The sequence below is a fragment of the Mycetomoellerius zeteki genome, unplaced genomic scaffold (assembly GCF_001594055.1).
Source record: "Mycetomoellerius zeteki isolate Tzet28-1 unplaced genomic scaffold, Tzet1.0 scaffold31, whole genome shotgun sequence".
Classification (NCBI taxonomy): Eukaryota; Metazoa; Arthropoda; class Insecta; order Hymenoptera; family Formicidae; genus Mycetomoellerius; species Mycetomoellerius zeteki.
Genome location: NW_017257294.1, coordinates 1,284,374 through 1,309,175, shown reverse-complemented (window position 1 = coordinate 1,309,175; position 24,802 = coordinate 1,284,374). Strand labels below are relative to the sequence as shown.

The 24,802-nt window shown below is 36.6% G+C and overlaps 1 protein-coding gene across 5 annotated transcripts in view; it reads left to right on the top strand.

The window, feature by feature from the left end:
* Nucleotides 1-3,041: 3,041 nt before the first annotated feature.
* The window catches only part of chb (CLIP-associating protein), a 44,067-nt gene continuing 22,306 nt past the window's right edge, over nt 3,042-24,802 (top strand). For 4 of the 5 annotated variants that reach the window (XM_018451217.1, XM_018451218.1, XM_018451216.1 and 1 more), the window contains exons 1-5: nt 3,042-3,795; nt 17,329-17,434; nt 18,006-18,177; nt 18,259-18,435; nt 18,646-18,722. In XM_018451217.1, coding sequence (XP_018306719.1) covers nt 3,607-3,795; nt 17,329-17,434; nt 18,006-18,177; nt 18,259-18,435; nt 18,646-18,722 — 721 coding nt within the window. In that variant the 5' untranslated portion in view covers nt 3,042-3,606. Of the gene's footprint in view, nt 3,796-16,067; nt 16,086-17,328; nt 17,435-18,005; nt 18,178-18,258; nt 18,436-18,645; nt 18,723-24,802 lie in introns of those variants that run through there. The other variant, XM_018451219.1, reaches the window with a different exon arrangement.

Sequence of the window (24,802 nt, the reverse complement as noted above, 5' to 3'; positions counted from 1 at the left end):
TAATAGATCGAAGGTTTGCTCGAACGGATTCAAGCACTCGGAATGAGTGAAATTTAAATGTAGCTCCATCATTTTTATTGCTGCGTATTGTGATATAGCTCTTAGCGATTTTAGACATTCAGTTTTGGATTATCCAATCGTCGAACGAAAACATTAGTGCAAAGGATGCATGCAATATGCTATTTATAAAGAGTAATATATACATATATATATATATATAATATAAATTAGTAATATATATACACATAAATTATTTATATATAATTTAAGTTATATATACATATACAGATCCTATTTATTTTGAGCGTAATGTTCTGTAACCGGCGTTAATTGACACTTTTCATACAGCGTTCGTCAATTTTTATAAGGACGGTGGCAATTGTGCTTCTTAAGGGATTGTTTTATGACTCGCGACTTGTCAAAGGATTTCTCTGTGTATGTCGCGTGAATGTGCAACATTGTTTAATTACAAATAAGTGTTGCAGCTATCAAGTTCCACTTGGCGCACGCAATGCTCGCAAGCATCATTTCATTCTTGTTGTTTATAAAATATTGAACAAAGATGCACGCGAGTTTTGTTGCAAACGCCAAGTGGAACACATCCCAGAATTCGCTATCAGAAAAATGTTGTGTGTTACACGTGTACAGACAGACTCACGCAGATGTCATTATTGCCACTCTTCTGTATAATCAATCTATTCGAAAGCCGGCGATCGCGCCTTAATATTAAAGTTGGCGCCGAATCGCGAGTCCGAATATTTCCACGTACGTACAAAACACAAGCATAATTCGCTCATTTGAATTATTCGCTCGAAAGACGTAGGGAAATGAATAAAAATGAGACCATGTTGTCTTTGCCGATCTTAATTATTTTCGCTCACACTTTCCGTTCATATATATAGAGGTTGTAACGTGCACTGTTAAATTCATAATGTGAAATTATATCTATAATTTGAGTTATTTTTAATTTCTATAAGTCGCCACTGCTCCTATTTGATGTTAATTTAACTAAAACAATGAAGCGAAATAATTTAACTCAAGAAAATTATTATTAAATTTGACTCTCTTTCAAATTTAGTTCATTATTTACTAAATGCATACGTTAATATGAACGTTATTTACTTTGAAATTAATTATAGAAATTAATTAATTTACATTTTGATACACATGCATTGCGAGAAAAATGTACTAAATAATTATTTGAATATTAATATTAATATTTATATTTTAATATAATATTGAATATTAATATTTTAATATAACATTCGCTTACTCGTTTATTCGGAAGATAAATATTTACTAAATAAAAAAATATAATAGTTAAATCAAATTAATAATTCTTGTATCAAATAAATGTTTACATTTAGTAAATATTCAACTAGCGCTATTCAAACAAATATTTATTAAAATTTAATACATTTTTCTCTCAGTGTGAAAGTTAAAAATAACAAAATATTATTTAACTCAAAGGATTGTGTTCCTCTCCCCTACAGCACAAAAGTTGCAGCAACATTGCGGCGTTATTGCAGCGATATTGCTGTAAGTTCTGGGCTGATATATCTAAGGCCGGAATCAGACTACGCATTGAAGATTGAGATCGAAGATCGAAGATTGAAATTTGAACAATGAGGACAAAGGAATTTTAGTTCCTATTGTTTTTATTGATCAAATTTCAATCTTTCAATCTTCAATCTCAATCTTCAATGCCTAGTCTGATTCCGGCTTAATAGTGTACAACTTGATATGAATAAAGATTATAAAAATTTTGTTAACGGCGGAATATCGAAGGCTGGAGATCGTTCGTCGAAATTCCACATAATCACAGCGTCGTCGCGCTCGCGAGATGTATTTTTTGTCCCGCGTTTTTCAGTAACTACGATACAGCGAGCGGGGACACGCACAGCGATAGCGATAACAAATTGTATTGTACATACCTAATATTGTATATGTGAATGTAACTATGTATATATACATCATTATCCTCCATTAAAACCTCATTACGAAAAGCGTAAGCAGAAACGCGCGTCTAACGAACATGATTCACCCGTCGAAACCCGTTGGAATTCAGGGTATCGATCATGAAACTTTATCCCCCCCTAGGATGGAAAGTGAAAATTTTTACCATTGAAATTAATGGAGAAATTTTTCACTTTTCACCCTAGGGAAAAAATTTCATAATTGATACTCAGAACGGCTGGCTCCAGTTCGAACGCAACTTCACGCTGCACTATTCTCGCGAGTGTAATCGCCATTTGCTTCTGTAAAAATAGATAAACGATAAATGCCATGCTTACCATGGCGTCATTCAACATATTCAGATTAAAGGATCGATATTACGTATCTTGAAATGAGATGAAAATTGCAAAAGTGAACGGATTTACTAGAATGTTCGTAACGGTCTAATAATAAAGCTCATTTTTGTAATTTTCATTTCATTTCCAGATATATGTAATTGAGCCTCTGCATTTTTACCAATAAGTTATATCACGATATTAAACATTGAGAGAAAAGAACAGAAAATATAAGGTCGGTGCGAATAAAATTGTGCAACAATTAATTAACTTATTACACTTCAATTATTACAATTATTTATATTATTCCAATTCTTAATTAATTGTTGCATTATTTCGTTATAAAACCTTTCAATTATTAATTGTATTTTATTCACGTATCAATTACCGCGCTGAACTATTTACGGTTTTTCCTTTTAACATTTTTCTCGAGTCACCTATTTTGACTCACCTCGTTCGTTCGAATTCAAATCGCCGATTGGATACGCCATGATCGCAGTCGTCGTCCGGAGGAACGATTCGACAATTAATTTCGCAAAAAACGAGCAGACATACGTCGTCCGGACGCAACGATGCGATCAGACGCCGAAGCGCAACGGCCGCGGGACGACGCGACGCAATACGCAATTCAAACGTATTCAGTTACCAGACGCGACCGTTTGAAACGTAGTTGGCGCGACGGCCGAGTGGCGGCGCGCGCAGCGGCGCGACGAACACCAACCGCCATGATGGGGAAACGAAAATGGCGTCGCGTGCACGGTGCCGATGATCCCTCGTTTCGCCGCGTTTGTGTTCGGGTAGTTGCGTTGTACGGCGTCCGACGGAGCGTCTTAACGACAACGACGACGGACATTAATCTGCGTGTGTAACACGAGAATCGCTCGTTGAATAACCAGGTTCGCTTGGCGGTCGTGCCGCACGTACGGCCGTTACGGCGAGCGGCGGTAACGACGACGACGACGACTACGAGGACGACGACGACGACTGTCGCAGTGACGGTGATTAAATCGTGCAGACTTGGTCAGTACCGACGGACTCGCGATAATCCTCGTGTTATTTCCTTCTCGCCGCGAGAACCGAACTCGTCTCCGTTGGCATGACGAAGGACGCGAGATCTCTGTTTCCTACGGCGAGGTAATGTGTGTTGACGTGCGCGAGTGAAAACACCTCTCCGCGTATCGTCCTTGTCCCGCTTGCGATCGAGGGACGACCCGCGGGTGGATAGTCTTCCGGAGGCAGTGACGAGAACGACGTGCGCAGCCACGACGACGGCGACGTGACGGCGACGTGCGACGTCTAGCATCTCCGCCCGACCATGGCGGTGAATCCGCGTGATATGGACGGCTTCATGCCGCTCCTGTCAACGACGGATATCAAGAAGAAGCTCAACGTCGGTACCGCGCTGCTCAACTTCCTAGGTGACTTGAGCAAGAGCATCGAATGCCAGGACATCGGCATGTTCATCGACAATGTTATTCCCTGGCTCGGCAACGGCAATCCCAAGGTAAGCGTTTGGCGACGACGATGATGTCTAAGGTCGCTCGCGTCGAGTCATTCTGAGTGTACCTAACCTTCACCCGCGGCATTTTTTCCGGCTACTTTCACGTTATTTATAGATACTTAGTTTTATCATATTTGTTCTCCACTTTATTAAATGCTAAAATTAAAACAGAGATGGAGAAACTCGATTTTTTTCTCCTCCCAAAGTGATGCACGAATGGCTGCTTTTCTAGAATGTCGATAAACTTTTATTGATAAAAGGATAAGACTGTGAATATATTTATAAAAAAAATTATTTATCGTTATTACTAGTGTTATTTATCGCTTTGAAGATTACGTCAAGAATAACATTTATTATATTTTAGGGATTGTTGACATCTGCTTTAAAAACGAGCTGCTCTTTACGCGCTGTTCTATATTTAAAGATGAATTATAATTGAGAAAAGGATGAAGCAATATGAATTCGAATTAACTCACCCTTAACCTTGCATAACTAAAGTTTTTTTACTTGTAAAACAAGATTACGGGTTAAGCGGGCAACGTTGATTAAATCATTGGCTACATTCAGCAAAAAAAGCAGTTTTACAGCTGTTGTAAGATTCTTTAATATAATTAGTTCTTAATTTTTGTCCTTAGTTCCTCAGGGATCTAGATATATAAACAAGTTATATTAAAGAATCTTACAACAGTTATAAAACTTCTTTTTCTGCTGAACGCAGCCATTAAAATATATAAAAAATATAAAATATAAAATAAAATATATAATATAAAATAAAAAATATAAAATATAAATACTTAAAAAATATAAAAATATATGAGTATGCCCCATAATATAACTTAACCCATAACTGGAGCAAATAGGTTTGGTGACTTTAAGACTATTCTTAAATAGTCGAATATAAGAAATATAAGAATATTATTAAAAAGTAATTTTTAAATAGTTTAATAATTAATTTGGAATAATTTTCTAAACATATTTTTAAAGCTTATTTTTGTAAAGTAATAATACAAAGGCAATATGAACAATTAATTAATAGGTGTGTTAAGAAGTAAAAATAAAATAAGTTATTATTAAATATTATAGGGACTGTTTTAAACTCATAGAATCTTCTTCAGCCAAAAGAATTAAATAAATATCGTAAATAAAAATCAATTAAAAGAGGACCGTAATTGATAGAAAATTAAAATCTAACGAGTTATTAAAACAAACTAAAGTCACAGAAACATTGTCCAAACAAATATGAATACCATCAGTTAATTAAATAAAAGAAGGAACAAATAAGTGTATCAGACATATAAAATGTAAAATGCATTGCATATTATCTTGTTGAAAAACATAGTTGGCTCCTCGAATTGAGAGAGAAAAAAAAATCTTGTCCGGGACAATTAAAATGTTAAAATCGTCAGAAACCAAAATCTTTTCAGGTCAGTAGAACGTCAAAAGAATGGCATTTTGTAAAGATGACATACATTTCTCAGATCGTTGTTATTGTCGCAAACCAGTCTGCGAGAACTTACTTACAACTACCGAATATAGTCCGGTGAATGTGTAGGTGTATCATCTTTTCCAATATGCCATTCTTCTGATCTGAGAGCTTAAGATCTTCGTTTCTGATTTTAACATTTTGACTGTCCCGAACAAGATTCTTTCTCAGTATAATAAGGTCTGTTCTTTTTTTATCGATGAACTCTCTGAATTGATACCCAGTGCAGTAAGTTGAAGTGAAGGGCCTTAGTGTCACAAAAAATATGTATTCTTGTTACGGATTAAAATCACATGGTGGTACAAAGGATTAACACCCAATCGAAGTCAATCACGTTGGATTCGCGGCCGCGAGGTCTTCTAGTCGAGCACATGACGCGAGCGGTCCATAAATGGAGAAAGGAGACGATTGATCAGTCGCCATCGCCTGCCTTCGGCGCGCTCCGTAAAACGCCGCTTTTTCGCGCTCGCACGTGAGAACGTTACCGCCCCTGTTCTCACCTGTGCGTCGCGAAATGGGAACAACCGATTTAGCATCTGTGTGGCACGGAGCAACGCGCTGGAGTAAGTAGTCCGGTGCCGATGAAAGTGCCATTTGTCATAATTTACTGCTGTTTCCTCGCTGTGAATGACCAGCATTCGTTCAATTTTTCTTCTGCTTATTTTCTTCGATAAGTTCAAGTGACCCTCCGGGACAAAAATAATACATCTCTTTATGGTTTTACGACTCTCGGAACTTGTGTTTACCTTTTCTATCTTTTCTCAGATATCTTGATGAATATTTTATTTGTTGGTTAACTTGGACTTAATCTGACGATAAAGTAAAAACTGTATTTTTCTATCTATGGTAATCAATTGATGGTTTTGTAGTGAATAACTTTTAAGTCTTCATAATAGGTCTATTCTTTTTCTATACGCTAGGACTGAATTTCTTTGCACACTTTATTTTCTTCTTATTCTTATTCTTTCCACGTTGGAGAGAAAAAGATAAAAAATAAAACGTGCAAGAAATTCAGTTCTAGGGTATGGAAAAAGAACAGACCTTATATATGGTTACCTAAAGAGTAAAGATTATCAAGAAATTCATGAATGAATTTCATTGATGAACCTTTGATCTTTAGGTACAATATAATCATTTATTGTGAAAACCTTAAAAACTAAACCATTACAAAACCATTAGTTTAGTGATTAATCATAACTAGAAAACACAATTTTTATATTATTCAAGTTCATCAAGTTAATTTCTTAGTATATACAATGATTTTTTAATCCTTTATTATACATGGTAGGTCATTTGTGTTCCGGATTAATTTTCATCATTTTAACAAATGTACAAAAATTATTAAGTGATTATGCATTTTAAAAAATTCTATATAAATGTTATAACACTGATTATTTGATGCTTCTAGTTTTTCGAAGAAAAGAAATGTGCAGGCCACGATGATCCAATCATGTGTACTAAGGGTTAAGTAAGATTACATCTAAACTACGAGTTAAACAGATAATGAAAAACCGAAGATGATGAAAGCACAAAGCACAAGTCGTTTCGTGCAATACACGATATTGGTCGTTGTGAAGTATTTACTTAACGCCAAGTACTTGCACTTAAACGAAGATACAAGATGAAGATTAGAGTAACTGTGATGGTGTTTAAAGGGATTTAAAGCGTCGTGATCGGCGCTTTAAATGCACGAGTATTCAGCGAGAGATATATAGCTGTTTACTCTAAAGATTCAATTATCTTACTCTGTAAGATCAATGTCGCGTCATCACATTTAAGACTCAATGCTAATAAACGTTGTAAATTATAACGCCGTGCGCGATGTAAACAATCCTTCGAATGCAGCGAGGCAGTAATGTGTTCATCATTTATTTATTATTGAGAACATGTCTTCCGTTTTATTGCGGTCGGTATTCCGTAACACGATGAAAATCTGAGCAATGAAACTCTACACATGCGTGGTAAATGAGCGTAGTTTGGCGTAGAAAACATTTAATTAACTTTAATTAACAGGAAAATATGAGTTCTTGGGACTCATTAAAGCATTTGTTATTAGTTTTCTTTAAGAATTTTTCTAGTTTAATTATATATATTCTTAATCTATAATCTGGTATAACGCTGTTTGAGAAATACAAATAAAAGTTAAATTAAATTAAATTAAAAAAAATAACACAATTAAATTAAATGAAATATTATTGATAGAATTTGTTGATTCTAAATCTTGTCCAATATAAACACGTTGAATTTTTTTTTTTAGAAAACTTTAATTCTTTTTTTAAATTGTTACCAGGGTCCATATGTTTCAGTTACGGATTAATGTGCCATTTCTACCAGATTATCTTCTGTATCTTCTGCAGATTAACTTTAATCTTGGTTCAACTTACTCTTCATCTTTTTCTAATTCTTGAACTAAAAAAAGATGAAGAGTTTGTTGAACCGAGATTAAAATTAAACCATATTGATAGAAACGGGCATAACACGTTGAGCTTTTCTTGCGTATTGCGCAAGAAACGCAAGCAACGCGTACTTTCGTAAAGATACTGTATAGGGAAAGCGGGATGTTTATACATTGACACAGTAAGCCTTTAATCTTTATTTCCTGCGAATGTGGATATGTCGAATTTCGACCGCATTCATCCGACGCACAATGCACTATTGAACACAAGAATCGGAGAATAAAATATGTACGTAATGAGACGATATCTATACAAGGACTGAAGCGAAAGTAGAATAAACATTCGCGCGTTTAATTAATTAGACGAACGAGATAAGGGATATAAACGTGAAAATATCATTTATATCATCGTAATATATGGAGATAATTGACTGCGTTACTGTGAATTGTACTTCTATATTTGTTCCTCATATCTTTTTTTATGGATGTTTATCTTCCCCTCCTCATAACTGTTATATTACATTAGATCTCACTCGATCCTAATTTTGTATGATCGCCGGCCAGGGTGTGTCGAGTGACAAACTTATTACCTTATGTGCGTGTGTGCGTGCCAGGGGTTCTCAGTCGTCCAGTTTTCATACACTGTATGCAACCTTTGAGGGGAGTCTAAAATCGTTTGTTTTATCGATTCAATAGGACCTACACACATACGATTTACATATCATTGATGTATTGTTATACATTACTACATCAACATCACACGCACATACACGTACAAAATTTCTAATTATTTGATCTTTAATATTATACGCTGAGAAAAATTATCTGGTTGGATTAAAGTAACAGTAATTTTGAAGGAAAATGGACGAATCAGAATTTTCTGGTTAAATCTACTAGAATTCGAGTTAAGGAAGCTAGAATTCTGATTGATATAATTATTCTGGTAAAAATAAGAATTTTAGTAGATTTTACAGAAATATGTATCAATCAGAATTCCGGTTATCTCAACTAGAATTCTAATAAATTTAACCAGAAAATTTTCTAACTTCTTTTCGTTTTTTACTTAAAATCGAGTTTGGAGACTATATTATCGTTTATATTTCAATTGTAAAAAAGGATTTTTAAATCTGTAAAGGCAATTCAAAAAATACTTGTTTGAAAAATAATCGGTAAAACACAGACGACTTTAGAATTTCCTTAACACTCGGATAATCGGGATGATCTCGTGCCGTTATAAATTTAGATACTTCCATATAGTCGGAGAGACCGTGCTTTCAAATTCAGTTTATTTTTGTCACGAAGGTAATTCTCGTGATCGTTAGACTTTTTCTCATCATTTGTTTATGTTGAATATTTTTTTTTACGACCGCGTCTCTAAGAAAGAACGTTGCACCTCTCGTGACATACCGAGAGGAGATATTTCGAGATCTTCTTTTGGCAAAGGGTACTTTGGGACGATTCGCTGGTGTGACCTTTAAATTGCATAATCTGCATCGAGTAATCGAGAGCAATCGAGTTTATGGCGTGTTATTATTGCCGATTGAGTTGTACTCCTACGTTCTCGGTACTTTGTCGAATTAAATATGCCATCGTTTATTTACTTATTTCATTTGCCAGATCTTCGAGAATAACGGTTATGATCGTAGACGTAATCGAACTAAAGAACACGTAACCTGTGTGTGTTCGCTAAATTTTTAATTAATTTTCATAACTAGCTTCTCCTGAACTTGTTCCGATTTCCAATGTCAAAATTTCAATCCCAGTAGATAAAGCTTTGAATTAATTTCGCTGAACAGATGTCAGCTACAAAATTCATTCAATTTACTCTTTCGCTGATCGAAGGATCACGGAGCTCGGTTCACTCACGAATAAGGGAAAAAACTTTCACGCCATGTACGTAACGTGTCTTTTGCTAACGTGTCGCAAAGATGCAAGGATGTTGTTTAGTCGAAGCCATCAAGTCGCTAAATGCTCTCCGGTAATGGTTGAGAGTACGGCCGATGCGAAAGTTTTTGACCCCTTCGAGAGAAATGCGCAGCCCGAGTGACAGTTTAATGGACTATCGAGAGCGGTTTGAAACTTTACTACGAGATTTGAACCATCAGGTACGGTTTAGTATATAACCAGTTATTTAAACTTACCTTCCGCGCATAATCTTTTCTCCGGTTATGTCAAAATTTTTGTCACGTCAGCCTTCAATATCAGCTTGAAATAAAGCTTAAATTTATGCGATCAATTAAAAAACTTTAAGATTATCCTGCAAAGCTTAAAAGATTGATAAGTCATAAAATATTGATAAGTCTTGTTCATGAAATCTTGATAAGACTTGATAAATCTTTGATAAGACATAGTTTCACGGACGATGATTTGTTTACAAGTTATCATTAGTTGAAATGTTGAAAGTTATATCGTGTGGCAAAATCAACTTGAAGACGAGTAGGAGTAAAAAATCATTCTTGTCGTTTGGGCGGTAACTCTGACGAATGACTCATTGTAACGTTATATTTTTTTTATATCTGATGGTTGATTTTTTGATATAAAAAATGCGGAACTTTTTTATCTTTACGTAGATCTGCAGAATTATCAAAAGTACTGCTGTACTTATTTTACGACATCTTCAAGAATAATATTGTAATACATTACCAAGTAATTTTTAAAAATGTTGCTCGTTCCTTCACCTTCTTTAAAACTTTTTTATATTTTATACTTGTGTAATTATTAATTCCTTTTATATTAATAAAATGTGCTAACTTCACAGATTCTCCTTATCGTACTGTTTTACTTAGAAATTTCGCTCGTATTTCATTTGCTTATCGAATTACTTCTCCGTGTTTGAAATTGATATATGCGTGAACTTTTATTTAAAAAATCCATCACCAGCCGACCCTCATTGAAAGATCGATCGCCTTAAGTCACTCTGAATTTCCATTGGTAGGAAGCTTTACAAAAATTGCTTTAGATGTAACAAGTAGATAACCGAAACGAATTTTGGTCAAAAATTGAATATTTCTACATGATGTATGAACTCACATGTTTTGATATGCGTACGCATATACATAGGAAAAATCATGCTTGTTTGTACATACAATCGAGCGTTCATTGCTATTTTTAGCGCGGCTTTTTATTGTCGTTCAAGTCACCTCTCCGTTTCCTGCATGTTTTTCTTTATAACTCCTGCATTTTCATAACAATCTCCGCAACAATCTATGTGAGAGGAAGTAGAGTTCCATTAATTCTGCATATTCGCTCAGAATTACAAGTTGCTTTCCTCCTACAATGAGAAAAAAATTGTTCATTTAACTAAATTAATTTTTCTTTATTTTTTTCGATGAAAAATGTATTTATGTCGAACATTATATTTGACTTAAATTATACATGCATTCTCTAACAAAAAAGTAAAGACGAACTAAATTAGCTTTACAATTAGTCAAATAAACAATTTTTATCTCAGTGTAGGGAGCAATCTTTTCCATTTTTCAAGTTTTGTTCACTGATTAAAGTTGCATTCAGAGAAAAATTGCATCTCCAATATCAAATGTTTACTTGGTGGTATCCTTTAGATTTAAGAACGTGCTCTTGCGATTTAATTATGGAATTCATGCCCTTCCACTCGATTCGAGAGAGCCGACCGTTATTCACTCCTCACAATGCCTCGTTCAGTTCGTATAATGTGCTGGCAAGTGGGACGTCAGTAAACTGAACGAAATATAGACAGCAAAATATAGAAGCGCGTGTCGCGTTTAATTCTTACGATTAAAATTTCGGACGAGAATCGAACGTGAATGAGTGATTATCGTTCGATGCCACTTGTTGCCGTCGCGCGATTTTGAATCCGCAAAGTGGCACGCGTCATTTTCACCTTCGAGACAGGACGGGAAGAAAAACGAGGACGATAAACTCGGGAGTGCGTTAAAAGCGGGCCTTTTCAGCTGTCCGCTGCCCACGACGATCCATTGTGTTCGATCGTAAGAATAGGGTATGCACCGCTGAAAAAAGCTTCGCTTTCTCGGCTGGTGGTTTCTTAATGAATGCACCTTGTCCGCCAAGAAGAGAATCGCAGACTATCCTTAATCTTCGGTGAAACGCTTTTCATTCCGATTCGCGATTTTGGCAGACAGCCGAAAGAACGAAATGAAGCATGTTTCCTTTACAAGTTATTCCCTATAATTGTTAGCCAAGACTTTCTTTCTGTCACAGTTCTTTGAAATGAAATGAAAGAACCGGTGACGTATGATAGTTTATTTGTTAAACTTCCACTGCTTTTTAATTCCACGACGATATTTTTTGATACCAAGATACATTTATTGCTAGAATATTTCTACGTTTTTATTATTTCATATTTTTATCTATATTTTGTATTTATAGTTGTGAGATATTTTTCATGTTATTTTAAATTTTTTGACGACGTACAATGGTTTTCCATTTAATGACATAAGTCGACACAAACATCATTCTATCTTTCTTGAAATTTGTGTGAATAATAAAGATAGAACGATTCTTGTGTCGATTTATGTTACCAAATGAAAAGCTCCATCTGTTAGATATTGAAGGAGCAATGACAATCTAACAATTCCTTAAGTTAAATAACGTTTTATTATTTTTAACTTCCATGTATCAAGATGTAAATCGATTTATTTCTGTGGTTACTTTCTAAATTTTTTCGAGTTAAATCTCACTTAAAAAAAAAAATGAAAATAATCTTGTTGATTCAATAACAGTATTAATGAAACAAATAAAATCTTATTAACACAAGAGCATGGTATATTTGTTTCATTAATAATGTCATTAAATTAACGAAATTAACGAAATTAACGAAATTATTTTCAATTAAAATAATGCTATTGATATAACTTTATTTTCAGTGTACTAATTATTAAAAATAACTTCAATTGAGTATAATAATAATAATTGACATTATGAATTTAAGTGCAAAAGCGAGATTTATAAAATATTTTTGACTTGTAAAATGCTGGATGTAATATTTTTTTCTCTCATGTAAATACCCATTTTAAAAAGGATCCTATTCGTGTTTGGTTTAGTTTTGCAGTCAAGCAAGCGGCACGAATGAAATGCATTGTTTTTACATCGTCACACTTTACGTAAAGACATAAAATGTAGATAAGTAGAGGCTTAAAGCGCAAAGTACTCTTTGTTGTCGAACCATGGTCGCCTGGCTGTGAATCGTCGCGTGTAATTAGACTTAACAATGTCTCTCCTTACGGAACGATAGCTGCACCATTTCTGCAAGGCACGAGTGCACCGTATATTGATGTCAAGGACACAGGACAAAACGTGAACCGAACCGAACTGCCTCTACAGCCGTCATATTCTACTCGCTTTTTTTTTTGCTCCGCCACGGAGATGTTTCCTTTTCAGGATTTAATGTATGACATCACCCTCACCTCGATGTGTTTTTTACATACGTACGGTGCGCGCACGCAAACGTTTTACGTCTCTTACATAATGTTACTCATTACTTGCGCAAAATATACCTATTTTTGCAACATTCGCGATGACTTAACCCTCTGGCTGCGAGCAAATTTTTAATCTCTCCGTCTAGCTCAAGTTTTTTGCTGTTCACACTGAAAAGAAAATTTACTAAATCTTAATACATATTCGATATTTCTTTGAATGGTGCTAAGAAAACATTTATTTATAGTAAATAAATATTTACTCAATAAAAATGATAGAAATTAAATTAATGGTTTTTGTATCAAATAAATATATGTTTACATTTAATAAATATTCACTTAGAACTATTCAAATAGATATTTATTAAAATTTAGTATTTTTTTCAGTGTAGGTTTTCAAAAAAATGTGAAAAATACAAATTATTTTCAACATCTTTATTATATTACAAATAATTTTTGCCTTCGACTGCTGCCAACTTGCGATTGATAAAAAAGGGAGAAAATATGCGATTTTTAATAAGATTTTAGGAGGCAGAACCAAATTTCGCTTTCCTTTATTTTGGAGAAATTGGAAAGTGAAATTTTGCTTATGTTCAAAAGAATTTAGATCGCCCAGATGCAGAATTAAAAACGAAGAGAACAGAAGAAAATATTAATATTTTGCATTTTATTTTTTGTTCGCAATCGTAAAGTAGAAAAATACATGTCATCGCCGAATCTGTTTCAAGCGACTCTCAACCGACTTATTTTTCAAGAGCTGAGCTGCGCGATTATGAGACCGTTTCCCAGCTTATCTCAATCACACGGCATTTTTATACGAATGCCGTGTATAGTGTGTCCGCCTCGTGAACTCGGAGAGCGGATTATTACCTTAGGATTCCGTGAATTTTGTGTATACTCGAGGATTTCTTCTTCCATAACGTCGGAATTACCGAACTAACGTTGTATAATGTCGGCCGCTTTGCCTCGGAATTATTGCGATAAAACGAGAACGAGAAATGCTACGACACTATCGAATTGCTTATCTCGCGCATTGAGGAACATTTGTCTTACGACGCACAGAGAGATAACCGAGGAATATAGGCTGCCAAATATAGTCCGTTGCAAATCGCACGACGACCGACTCTCGACACGGTGAAATTTTGCATTTTTCCCTTTCTCATCTTTCGCATCGCAGGAATGAATCTACAAAGAGCTTTGCTGAAAAGCGTATTACGATTCTAAGGCAATGAATCGTCCACTCGTCTAATCTAAACCGTAGACTTTATCCCAAAATAATTAAACGCGTTCCGTGTTGTTATGCCGTAGAATATTATTTGAAAATCCGACGAAAATTGACTCAGCTTTCCCGCATTCGTATTTGCTTTCGTAACCGTCGGGCAGATCTCTCGTCTCGTTTCCTGTGGCTTTTCTGTTAAACTGCCAAGAAGTTCAGCGACGTATTTGATACCAGATATATCTCGCGTGCCCGAAAATACGCGTTCCGTATTTTCGACGGCGGCGCCTATTTCCCTCGAAGGGCTCTTTTCCGTCTGATCACGTGGCGCCTCGCGAACGCGATCTGTACGCGATGCAGAAGGAAGAAACGTGTGCAGCCTCCCACGTAGCTCTAACAACAGTTTTAACGGATCGTGCACCCAAGTTCGACGAGTAAGGCCGGTGGATCTCTCGCCCACACGTCGTGTACGACTTCGCATGATGACTCTTCTCGCGCGTTGTTTCTGTTTAGTCCTTTCGCTACAAAGAACCACCGGTGGTTTTCATCGTACATGCGCTTTGTACAAAGATCTGTCAGTAATAACTTGTCGAAAATTTTTATTTAGCGACATACAGGGTACGAATGTTCATAACTGTATAAAAATTATTAATTGTTGGAGTATTATTTTATTTTTGTTTTAGGATAAAATTCTAAACAATTTTGATTTTTTAATATAGAAAATGGGGAATTTTTTTTACTTTAATAAAGAACTGTACACTGAGAAAAAAATATCTTAATTTCAAAGAAATATTTCTTTGCTCGTATTCAAACAAATTATTACTTTGGATCAATGAAAATTTCTTTGAAATTAAAATATGTTTTTTAAAGTAAAAAATATATCTTACGTTTAAAGAAATTTTCATTGATCCAAAGTAATAATTTGTTTGAATACGAGCAAAGAAATATTTCTTTGAAATTAAGATATTTTTTTCTCAGTGTAGAACTATGAAAAGTGCTACTGGAGCTATTATTTTTTTTTTACATTAATAGAGTATCGTGCTTCATAGATTCGCCACTTTCTGACTTTAATTGATTAATTTATATGTACAATGATTTTTTAAGTGCAATATTTTGAGGTGCAAATTTTTGTTTACGTTTTATAATTGTGCATTGAAAAAAATATTTAATACAAAAATCATTAATTTGATTTAACTATCATTTTTTTATTGAATAAATATTTATTTACCGTGAATATTCACTTATTATTATTCAAAGAAATATGTATTAAGATTTAGTAAATTTTTTGTAGTGTGTTATTATTTATATGTTGTTTTTAATTGTATATCGTTATTTTATTTAATAGATAATATCGTTGCAATTGATATTGAAAGATAATAAAGATATATAGGTACAAATATAGATCTTATCGAGATGTTTACATTTTACGGATGCAATGTAGCGTAGAAATATAATGTGTAAGTCACTTTATAGATACAATCGTGAATGGATCAGAGATGCATGTAGTTTTATCGAGAGATTGAAGATAATAGCTCAGAAGAGAAAAACCAAAGAGGAGAGCAAAAATCCTCGGTACTGAGCAATGATGTCACAGCCAGACGATAGCCCTGAGAGAACGTTTACCCCGTGGCTCGAAAATAGGTTTATACGCCTATGTATAGCACTTCGTTAAATGTATTTAAACGTCGTACTGCAGGCGTTTAAACACTTCGCAGTTTGTGACGATAGTGTACAAGCTGCTCAATGAAAAATTAAATTTAGCAACGTTCACCTAGATATCCTCTTTAGGTGCGAGATGTAAATGTTATATATTATGGGATATTAAAATCGACACGTTAAAGATATAGTATTATCGTTGGCGTTACTCAGTGATTTGTGTTATGACTTCCACCGTAATTACTATGCAGTCGCCTTTCGCGCGCGTTTAGCAGGTACTAAATTACAAACGTTCGATTAGAAATTCGCTGGTGGGTTAATTGTGCATTCTCTTGATTAACAGAAACGGCATTCTGTCTACGCGTATTACTGAGGTTGTAATCACGAGTGCACTTGCGTCTGGCGAGACTCGCATATTAACGAATGAGAGGAAACACAGCAGCGATTCTCCGTCTTCAAGAGGATAGAGTTCGTCTCCCTCTGGATCGATATGTTTGCATCACGCGAGCTGTCAACATTGCACGAGAGATATTATAATACGATCTCTAACGAGGCTTACTCCTCTCTATTTTCATACTCTCTCCATTTATATCGTAGTGTTATGATAAAAAAAGTGATTTATTTTTGTTAAATGAATTACTGGATATTTTATTCAAAAAAATAGTTGATCTCTCTGATATCTTTCTTTTTCCGTTTGACGTTGAGTCTTTATTCGTTGGATTATCATCCAAGGAAAATGCTGAACATTATAAATAAAGAATATTAAGTATAACAATATAAAAATAAAACTTATAAGAGTAATACGAAAATTTACGATAGCAAATATTTCTTTGCAGTGACATGCTTATAATTACATTATATAATCATAATCCTTGAAAGCACAAGCACAACCTTTGAATAATCAACGTGTGCTGTTCAGAAACATAAACATTATCGTGAGAAATGAACGAAAAAGCTCCGCTCTACCCTATTTAACTCATGTATCTTATATACTTATCTTAAATATTTATTTTATATACTTGTATTTAACAAAACAAAAATTATTGTAATAAAAATAAGATACTTTTTGAATGACATAATCCCATTTTTCAGACGCGATGAATGCGAGAGCAAATTGCGTCAATGCGCTTCTATTATTAACCTGCTTTTTCGCCATAGTTGGAAGTGTCAATTAATATACCATAATGGAGTTCCATATAAACGCTTTCTGTGCTCGCTAAATTAACCGGTAGACCTCGATCGCCTTGATGCGCCGGTCGTTTCGCGCGAAAGCGACGACGCGATCCCACCGAAGGAGGACAATCATTGCCACCGCGGCTATAATCGGCCGATATGCGCCATAAATTCAAACGACGCACGTGTTCTTCTTTTGCAGGTTGTCCAGAATGGTTTAGAGATCCTCACGTATCTCGCGGATCGGATGGGTCACGACTTCAAACCTTACATCTCCACCATCATCCAACCGACGATAGACAGGCTAGGTGAGTGCGGGGTGTATTTGTTCCACCCGTTTGTCTCGTAAATCGTCTTCGGGGAGGAATCGACTGGCACGATACGCGATATCGAAAATTTCTATTATTATTTACGACGATCGATAACTCCACAAACGGTTCACGATGGTCGATAATTGGCATCGATAGAAGCTCGTGTATATTTCGGTTTGTAAATATCCCATATTCGCGATGTAAAAGATAGTCGAGGATAATTTTAACATCAAGCATTAATTAGAAAGTTATACCATCCCTATAGACCTGTATCTCGAAAGTGTGATGAGTTTCGCGAACATTTCGCCGCGTATTGGGTGAATCATCGTTAATCGTTAAATGAGTTTCAAATAGAACGAGCCAGAGTGACGTTTAAACGCCTCTAATGAGGTTGAAGTCTATGACAGATGTATACACCATATTTGTCGAGAACCGGTCCGCCGATCGCTTTCAGTTGTCCCGCGAAGCCGACGTCAAGAATAATCGCACGCACACGCGCGATCCGAAGATATTCGCTCCAAATTTTCACATGTATACGAATCGATAATTAAATTCGCATTTGTTACAGGTGACAGTAAAGATGCTACCAGGGAGAAGGCGCAACTGGTGCTCCTGAAAATTATGGAAAAGGGATGCATGTCGCCTCAGAATCTTCTGGATAGACTTCGTCCAGCCTTCAATCATAAGAATGCAAAATTACGAGAGGAGGCCCTGATTCTGTTGACGACTACGTTGAACGAGTGAGTGGTGTTTATTCGAAATAAATTATATTTACGAAAAGAAATTGTTTTTTTTTTTTAATGGAATTTGAATTTTTCCAGACATGGAGCAGATGAGATGGCACTATCGGGAGTAATTCCGAGCATCGTAAAGCTGCTGTCGGATCCGTCGGAAAAGGTTCGGGAAACTGCTCTGAACACGCTGGCGGACATCTATCGACACGTAGGCGAGAGATTACGCGTCGATTTGCAAAGAAAACACAATGTGCCGCAAGCCAAGTAAGTGAAATGGACGGAGAAAGCGATTGTCTTTCGGCTTTCGGGCTGCATAGAAATTCACAGGATATCTCCTAATCGTGATTCAGTCATTCAAGAAATGACTTTTCTTTTCCTCATTAAAAATTAACTAATCAGTGCGATGCGTTAACGAAACCATAAAATCTTTAATCGCAATCCATTATATAAATCCGTCGTCCATTCTGCTTACAGAATGCTCCTGTTAATAGAGAAGTTCGATCAATTGAAGGCCGCCGGTGATCTTTTACCCTTGGCAATGTCGTCCGATGGTGAGTAGACTGATTGAATTCTCTGACGCTGCGGGATATCACTTAATTTAAGCTCGCCGCCGTCGCCGACGACGACGACGACGACGACGACGAAAAGTAAGGCGCGAGTGTGCCACGCGGCGCATATCGCTATTCAACGTGCGCACGAAGGCTTGTATCGTGCTGCCATCGTGCAGCTCTAGAGTTTATCACGCGGCGATCCTGCCTTCGCATGCAGGAAGACTCCTCCATCTGTCTGCTCGCCCCACCTCGTCCTCCTCGCAGCTTAGCATTACACGTATACATCATGAATATTTACCGAAGACCGCGTGTTCCTCGATGTGATGGGAATATACGCTACTTCCACGGTTCCATGTACTTCGCAACCGACTTCGATTTAATGACACGTCGATATCTTGGCTCGATCGGAATTTTACCTCCACGTTTCCGGCGAAGGGAGGACGAACAACATTGATGATTTAGAAATAACGTTTGGAGAGGGAAGTCGCTCGCCATTCCGTCGTATAAAATTTTGTTTCCTTGAACGGTGATACAACGAGGTCGCGTTATCTACTCACCGCCGGAGAGATTACATAATATTGCATTCAGAGCGATAGAACCGCGTGTGATATATTGTATCGGTGTATTGTTTCAAGCGCCGTACCACGCCTGTAATCTAAACCGAAGCTGAAGCTGTCCCGCTTCGAAACGAACGGCCTTGCAACGCCGCGCTCGGCTTGTTGGCGTTCGAATTTCGGTTGCAAATATTACGTGTCGCACCGGTAATCACATACTTGGCACCTTCGCTTCTCGATTGATAGGGAATCCACCGTCGAGATCGACAATTCCGTTGTTGCATTCCGCTTGCGCAATCGATCGCAACATAAAATGCGGCTGCTCGAGGAGGGACTTCCTCGAGCACACGATTGCAATACTCCGCAAATATCATCCTCACGCCTATTTCTTTCCCAAGGTTCATCGGAGTTCTACGACATTTCTCATTCGAGTGCCGTACGATTATTAGTTTCTGTCATTAATTGCCGCGTTATTCGCGGTAGTTCCGCGAAAGGCCAGACAATTCTCATCATTCAACAAGATTATTTATCGTCTAATATAAATTATTCTTACAAATCAAAGTAATTAAACATTCTATAGTCGCGAAATAAATGATAGGAAAATTGACTAAATAATTACCGACAATTAATGCGAAGCTATTTATCATTCTGGTGAAAGTAGCAATTAGAATCGATGGCACATACCTATTGATGTGGCATGTTTATGAATTACACACTTTCGTTATCCAGTGAATTTTAAGTTAGATTCCATGAAATTTTTTTCACTCGCCTTTCTTTTTTTCTCTCACTCAGATCTATGATCGAAGATGCGCGCAGTTCTGTTTCCTTTGCTACATCCTGCGCATATACGATTACGATTAGATCATACCTGGGCTTGGCAAGGAGAAGCCACGGCGCTTCGCTTGATTTCAGAGATATTAATAGAACTCAAAATAGCCGTGAAGCGCTAATGACGATCTTCCGCGAAGCCGCCGACCATCCCCTTCATGGATATTCGAACTTCCGGTCGTCCGGCAAAGTCCGAGGGATCAGTCTCGGACGTTATTAGAGCAACACGTTCCGCACACTGATTACTTATCTATGAATATTTCAGCCTCCTGTTAAGTTACGCTCTGTAGCAGATTACAGAATCTTAGCGTTACTATGTCGAATGCCATGTACATCTAGCATGCCTCGCATATTAACTTGGAAACATATAATTTAATCGAGCTTAAGCAGCGCGAAGAAAATTCAATTTACTCTCGTAATTAAAATAATTCTGAGAAATCAATCTTTGATCTGCCGTGTTATACAGTCAGTTATCGGTGTCTGTCTGCTTTATTCATTCATGCATAAACGCGAACGACACTTTGCGTACATTCAATTTTTTTACCTTTTTATGATTTATGCATACTTCACGGTCATGACGTAATCACGCTCGTGACACCCGTCCGCCGTGTTTTGACGATCAAATTCTTGTTCTTAGAATACAAATAAGAGAACCGCGGGACAAACATTTTTTTTCGTAGCGCATCGCAATAAAATTTCTGTGACAAACACGTCAATTGGATCAATTAAGAGAAATAAACCTATTTTTGGTCAAAGCGGATCTTCGGCTGGTATTCATAGTTCTTATTTTAAGACCGTCTTAAAATGTCTTGAAATGCTAATACAGCTCTCTGATTGATTCATAACATCTTAAGACTATACTTAAAACGATCTTGAATATAAGATCCGACTATGAATACCGGCCTTAGTGCTCAAATATTTCACACAGAGTGAATTTATATACATAATCAATTTTGCAAACAGAAATCTTTTTGGTTTTGAAACGCAATCGTGAACAGAACTAGGATAGTAATATCTACATATTAATACATATTAATATCTACATATTAATACATATTAATATCTACATATTAAATTGACAAGCAATTTAATAATTTTGATGCTAATAAGATGGGAATCGTCATCACGACGGTATCCTCGAAGCGACGCGGAAAGGTTGCGCGCGCCCGGCGAGGGAAAAATTTGCATAAGTCTCGTTTTCGCTCTCTCTTTCCCCGTGACCCCGTGCAACTTGCGATTGTGTTAGAAGTTCGCGTTAAGGCACGATTACACCACGCTCTTTTCGAAACGCGTTCCTCTTGAGTCGCTTCTCGTAACAGAAAAGATGTAGATGAAATCGATGAAAGCCGACGATAGAGACGCGTGTGACCATTTACAAAAATATAATTTATATACATATATAAAATATAAGTAAAAAAATATATTTTACATATATAAATAAACTGACAATTTTTTAACTTATGTGTTTAAATTCTGACGTGTTTACAATTTCCGGATGTAGAAATGCAAATTGCTAGAATCGTTAAATGAAGTAATATCTCAAAGAGATCTAAGAGATCTAGAAGTTCCAAGAGATATAGATTTAAATTAAGTCCTGGACTTCGCACAAACTTTAATTACGACGTGTCAATCGTCGCGAGGATAATTCGCGTCAGCGTTGCCGCGAAAGAAATTACTCGTCACGCGACAGAAACTACCCTGTTTTACGCGTCGTAAATTTCGCATCGCCACCCGCGCCCGCTTTTAATCTCGCGTCTTATTATGCGACTTTACCCCGAGGGCAGCGAGATGCAATGCACACGTGCGCAAGTGAAAGGTAGGGTAACACGCAGATTTATCTCCGCAAAGCAGCGCTCTGTTCCACGTTGCGCCGGTGTGCGCACAATCAGATATGAAAATATACGGAATAATGCCCAGCTGCTGCCCTTTCATCGCGCGTTCTTTGACCGTTGCCCTGTTACCCTTTGCGTAGCCTGGCAACGGAACGAATCGTCCGAATCTCACTGAAAAGTCGATTAAAGATTAATAATGCCTGTTTCCACACTGGAAAAAGAGTCTGATTGTACAATATTAATTGGAATTTTGATTGAAAATGAACAAGTCAGAATTTTCTAGTGAAATCTGTTATAATTCTAGTTGAGATAACCAGAATTCTGATTGATATTAATAATCTGGTTCGTTCATTTTTAGCCAGAAATTTTTCGTAATGCATTATATAGTGCAATGTATTATAGATTAACTTTAATCTCGGTTCAATTTATTCTTCATCTTTTTTCAGAACTGTAAAAAGAGAAGAAGAGTAAAAATTGAAGCGAGATTAAAGTTTATCTACATTGACAACGAGCCAGAATTATTAATATAATTCTGTTGAGATTAGTTCTGTTTAAATTTCTATAATAATTATTATTTGCGTTGATAATATCAGCGTTAATGACATCAATTTACGGTTTATGCTTTGCGATTTGCTTTGTAAGACGAAAGTCGAAAATATGATGGAAGATTTGTCGGTCAACCGAGCGATCGGGAATCGGAGTACCTGGAAAATCTTTGTGCCAGGGTTTTTGTACAAAAAGGAACAAATTGCTCTGTAATCGTACAGTAATTGTTTGCCTAACCCATGACACACGACGTCGCACACGATAAGCGTGTTTATGCGCGATTATGCGCAATGTATATGCGCCATTATGTAACGACGAGGTGTTATCGCCTGTCTTCGGTGCAGAGGCCGTGTGGGCGAATCTTCTTAGCGTTGTTTCTCTAACGGCAGTGCCTCGCACGCGGGAATTGACGCTCACATTTTCCGATGCCGATGATCTCATGGCGCGTGACGCCTCAGAAAATCTATAATCAACCGTCGCTCGCGGCTTTTCTTTTATTTTCCTCCCGGAACTGCGCCCTGTTTTGCCTGAGGTTCTTATCTTATCGTAATGAAGCATCTGTTAATTCATAGCTCTGCCCATGAGCATCAAATGTCTTTAAGACAAGCTGTATAAATTATTGTTCGTTCTGGATTTCGAACTGTACTTTTCGTTTAATGATTATATTTTGAGTACTCGTATTTATTGTACTTTAACGCAATATTCAAAATTCGCTGCAAAAACTCGCGAACAAGGCAAATAAATTAAACTCGTTAATTAAAATTGCCATCGATCAACGGTATAATCTTAATTTGGTAATAATCCTTTTAAAATTCTTTTTAGATAAAAAATTGGAAAAAGAAACAAAACAGAAATCGAGAGTCTACGAGAATTCTTGACCAAATCCGACTTTATTTATCAATCCGTAATTTTTCAAACCGTTTTTGATAGTCAATGTTGTCAATTTCCTGCGTATTTTCAAGACTCTCGTATCATTATTTTCTCGCGAAGGTCACTCGAAGAGTACCTAGTTTAATGGCCAATTATACATCTCATTCTTTTTGCAATTCGAAACGCAAAAAAATGGAATTCAAACGTCGACTTATTTTCGCTGATAATGGTGTCCGTAATGATCCCTGTCCCACGACGTTCGATTGCTGTTCATAAATCGACCTTCGAGCACAACGTACCACTTTGGTATTCAACGAAACCCGCATCTTCAATCGTCTCTGCCATTTTTCTCTAAATCCCCATCTATTCATTCGGGATCTCTTTGAAGTTGTACAAAAAGATCAAATCTGAATTATTTAAATATTTAAATATCTCTCTTGAGACAGAAAATGTCAACTCTTTATGAAGAATAACTTGACGACTTTTTCCCATTTTTTAAAGATAGTTTGTTCCCGGTTCTATGGTTAATTTTTATATCGCAAGCCCCATCTCTCTCACGTCTCTAACGTCGCAAACTCATGAGCGCAATGGACGTTAATTAGCAACGAATTAAATTAACTGCTAACTCGCTTTCACTGAAGACACCTGACGTGATTCTCCGATAGTCGGGAAACGCGCGGGAACCATTCGCCGGAAGCCGTGTATTTTTTAACTCTTTTTCCCTTTCTTCCGTAACACTCCGTTCCGTAACGCACGTCTTGAATTTCTAAAGAGACGGACGTCGCATGGGCGACGAACTTTCTGAAGGAACAGATCCCACGCCGCCGTACGTTCGCGTATACCTTAATTATACCGTCAAGTGTAATTACCGATACCGCTTCCATCGTGCATACGAATGCTGGCATAAAAACGAGACAGCGAAGGAGAGAGAAAGGTGGATGCGGTGGCGGGGAAAATTACGTGCGTTTAAAGCTCTAGATGTACCATAGAGTAGCACAAACGTCCATCATGTTTGTTCCTAATAACTACAGGTCTGTTCTTTCTCCACATTAAATTCTGAGCTGGTGTACGCTGATACAACAAGTTACAGTGAAACAGCTACAGTTTGTTTCACTCTAACTTGTTGCATTAGTTCGGAACTAGTTCAGAATTCTTCAAAAACGAACAGACCTGATATTATATTAAAGAACTAAATGCATATTGAACGGTAGACCATTGGATCAAAAATGGCGGTCGAAATAGCCAGGAAATCGTCATTCGGCTCACAATGTCAGATAAAAAGTTTGCGCTACTCTGGTACATTTAGACGTTATTTTACGTGCATTGGTCCTGTTTTTTTTGGTCCATCCGACTGTACTTAAGAAAATCGTGAAATATTTTGCGACACGTAGTGTTGCATCATGAAAATCGTGGCATAGCCACGATGAATCGAGGCGTTTATACGCTCTTC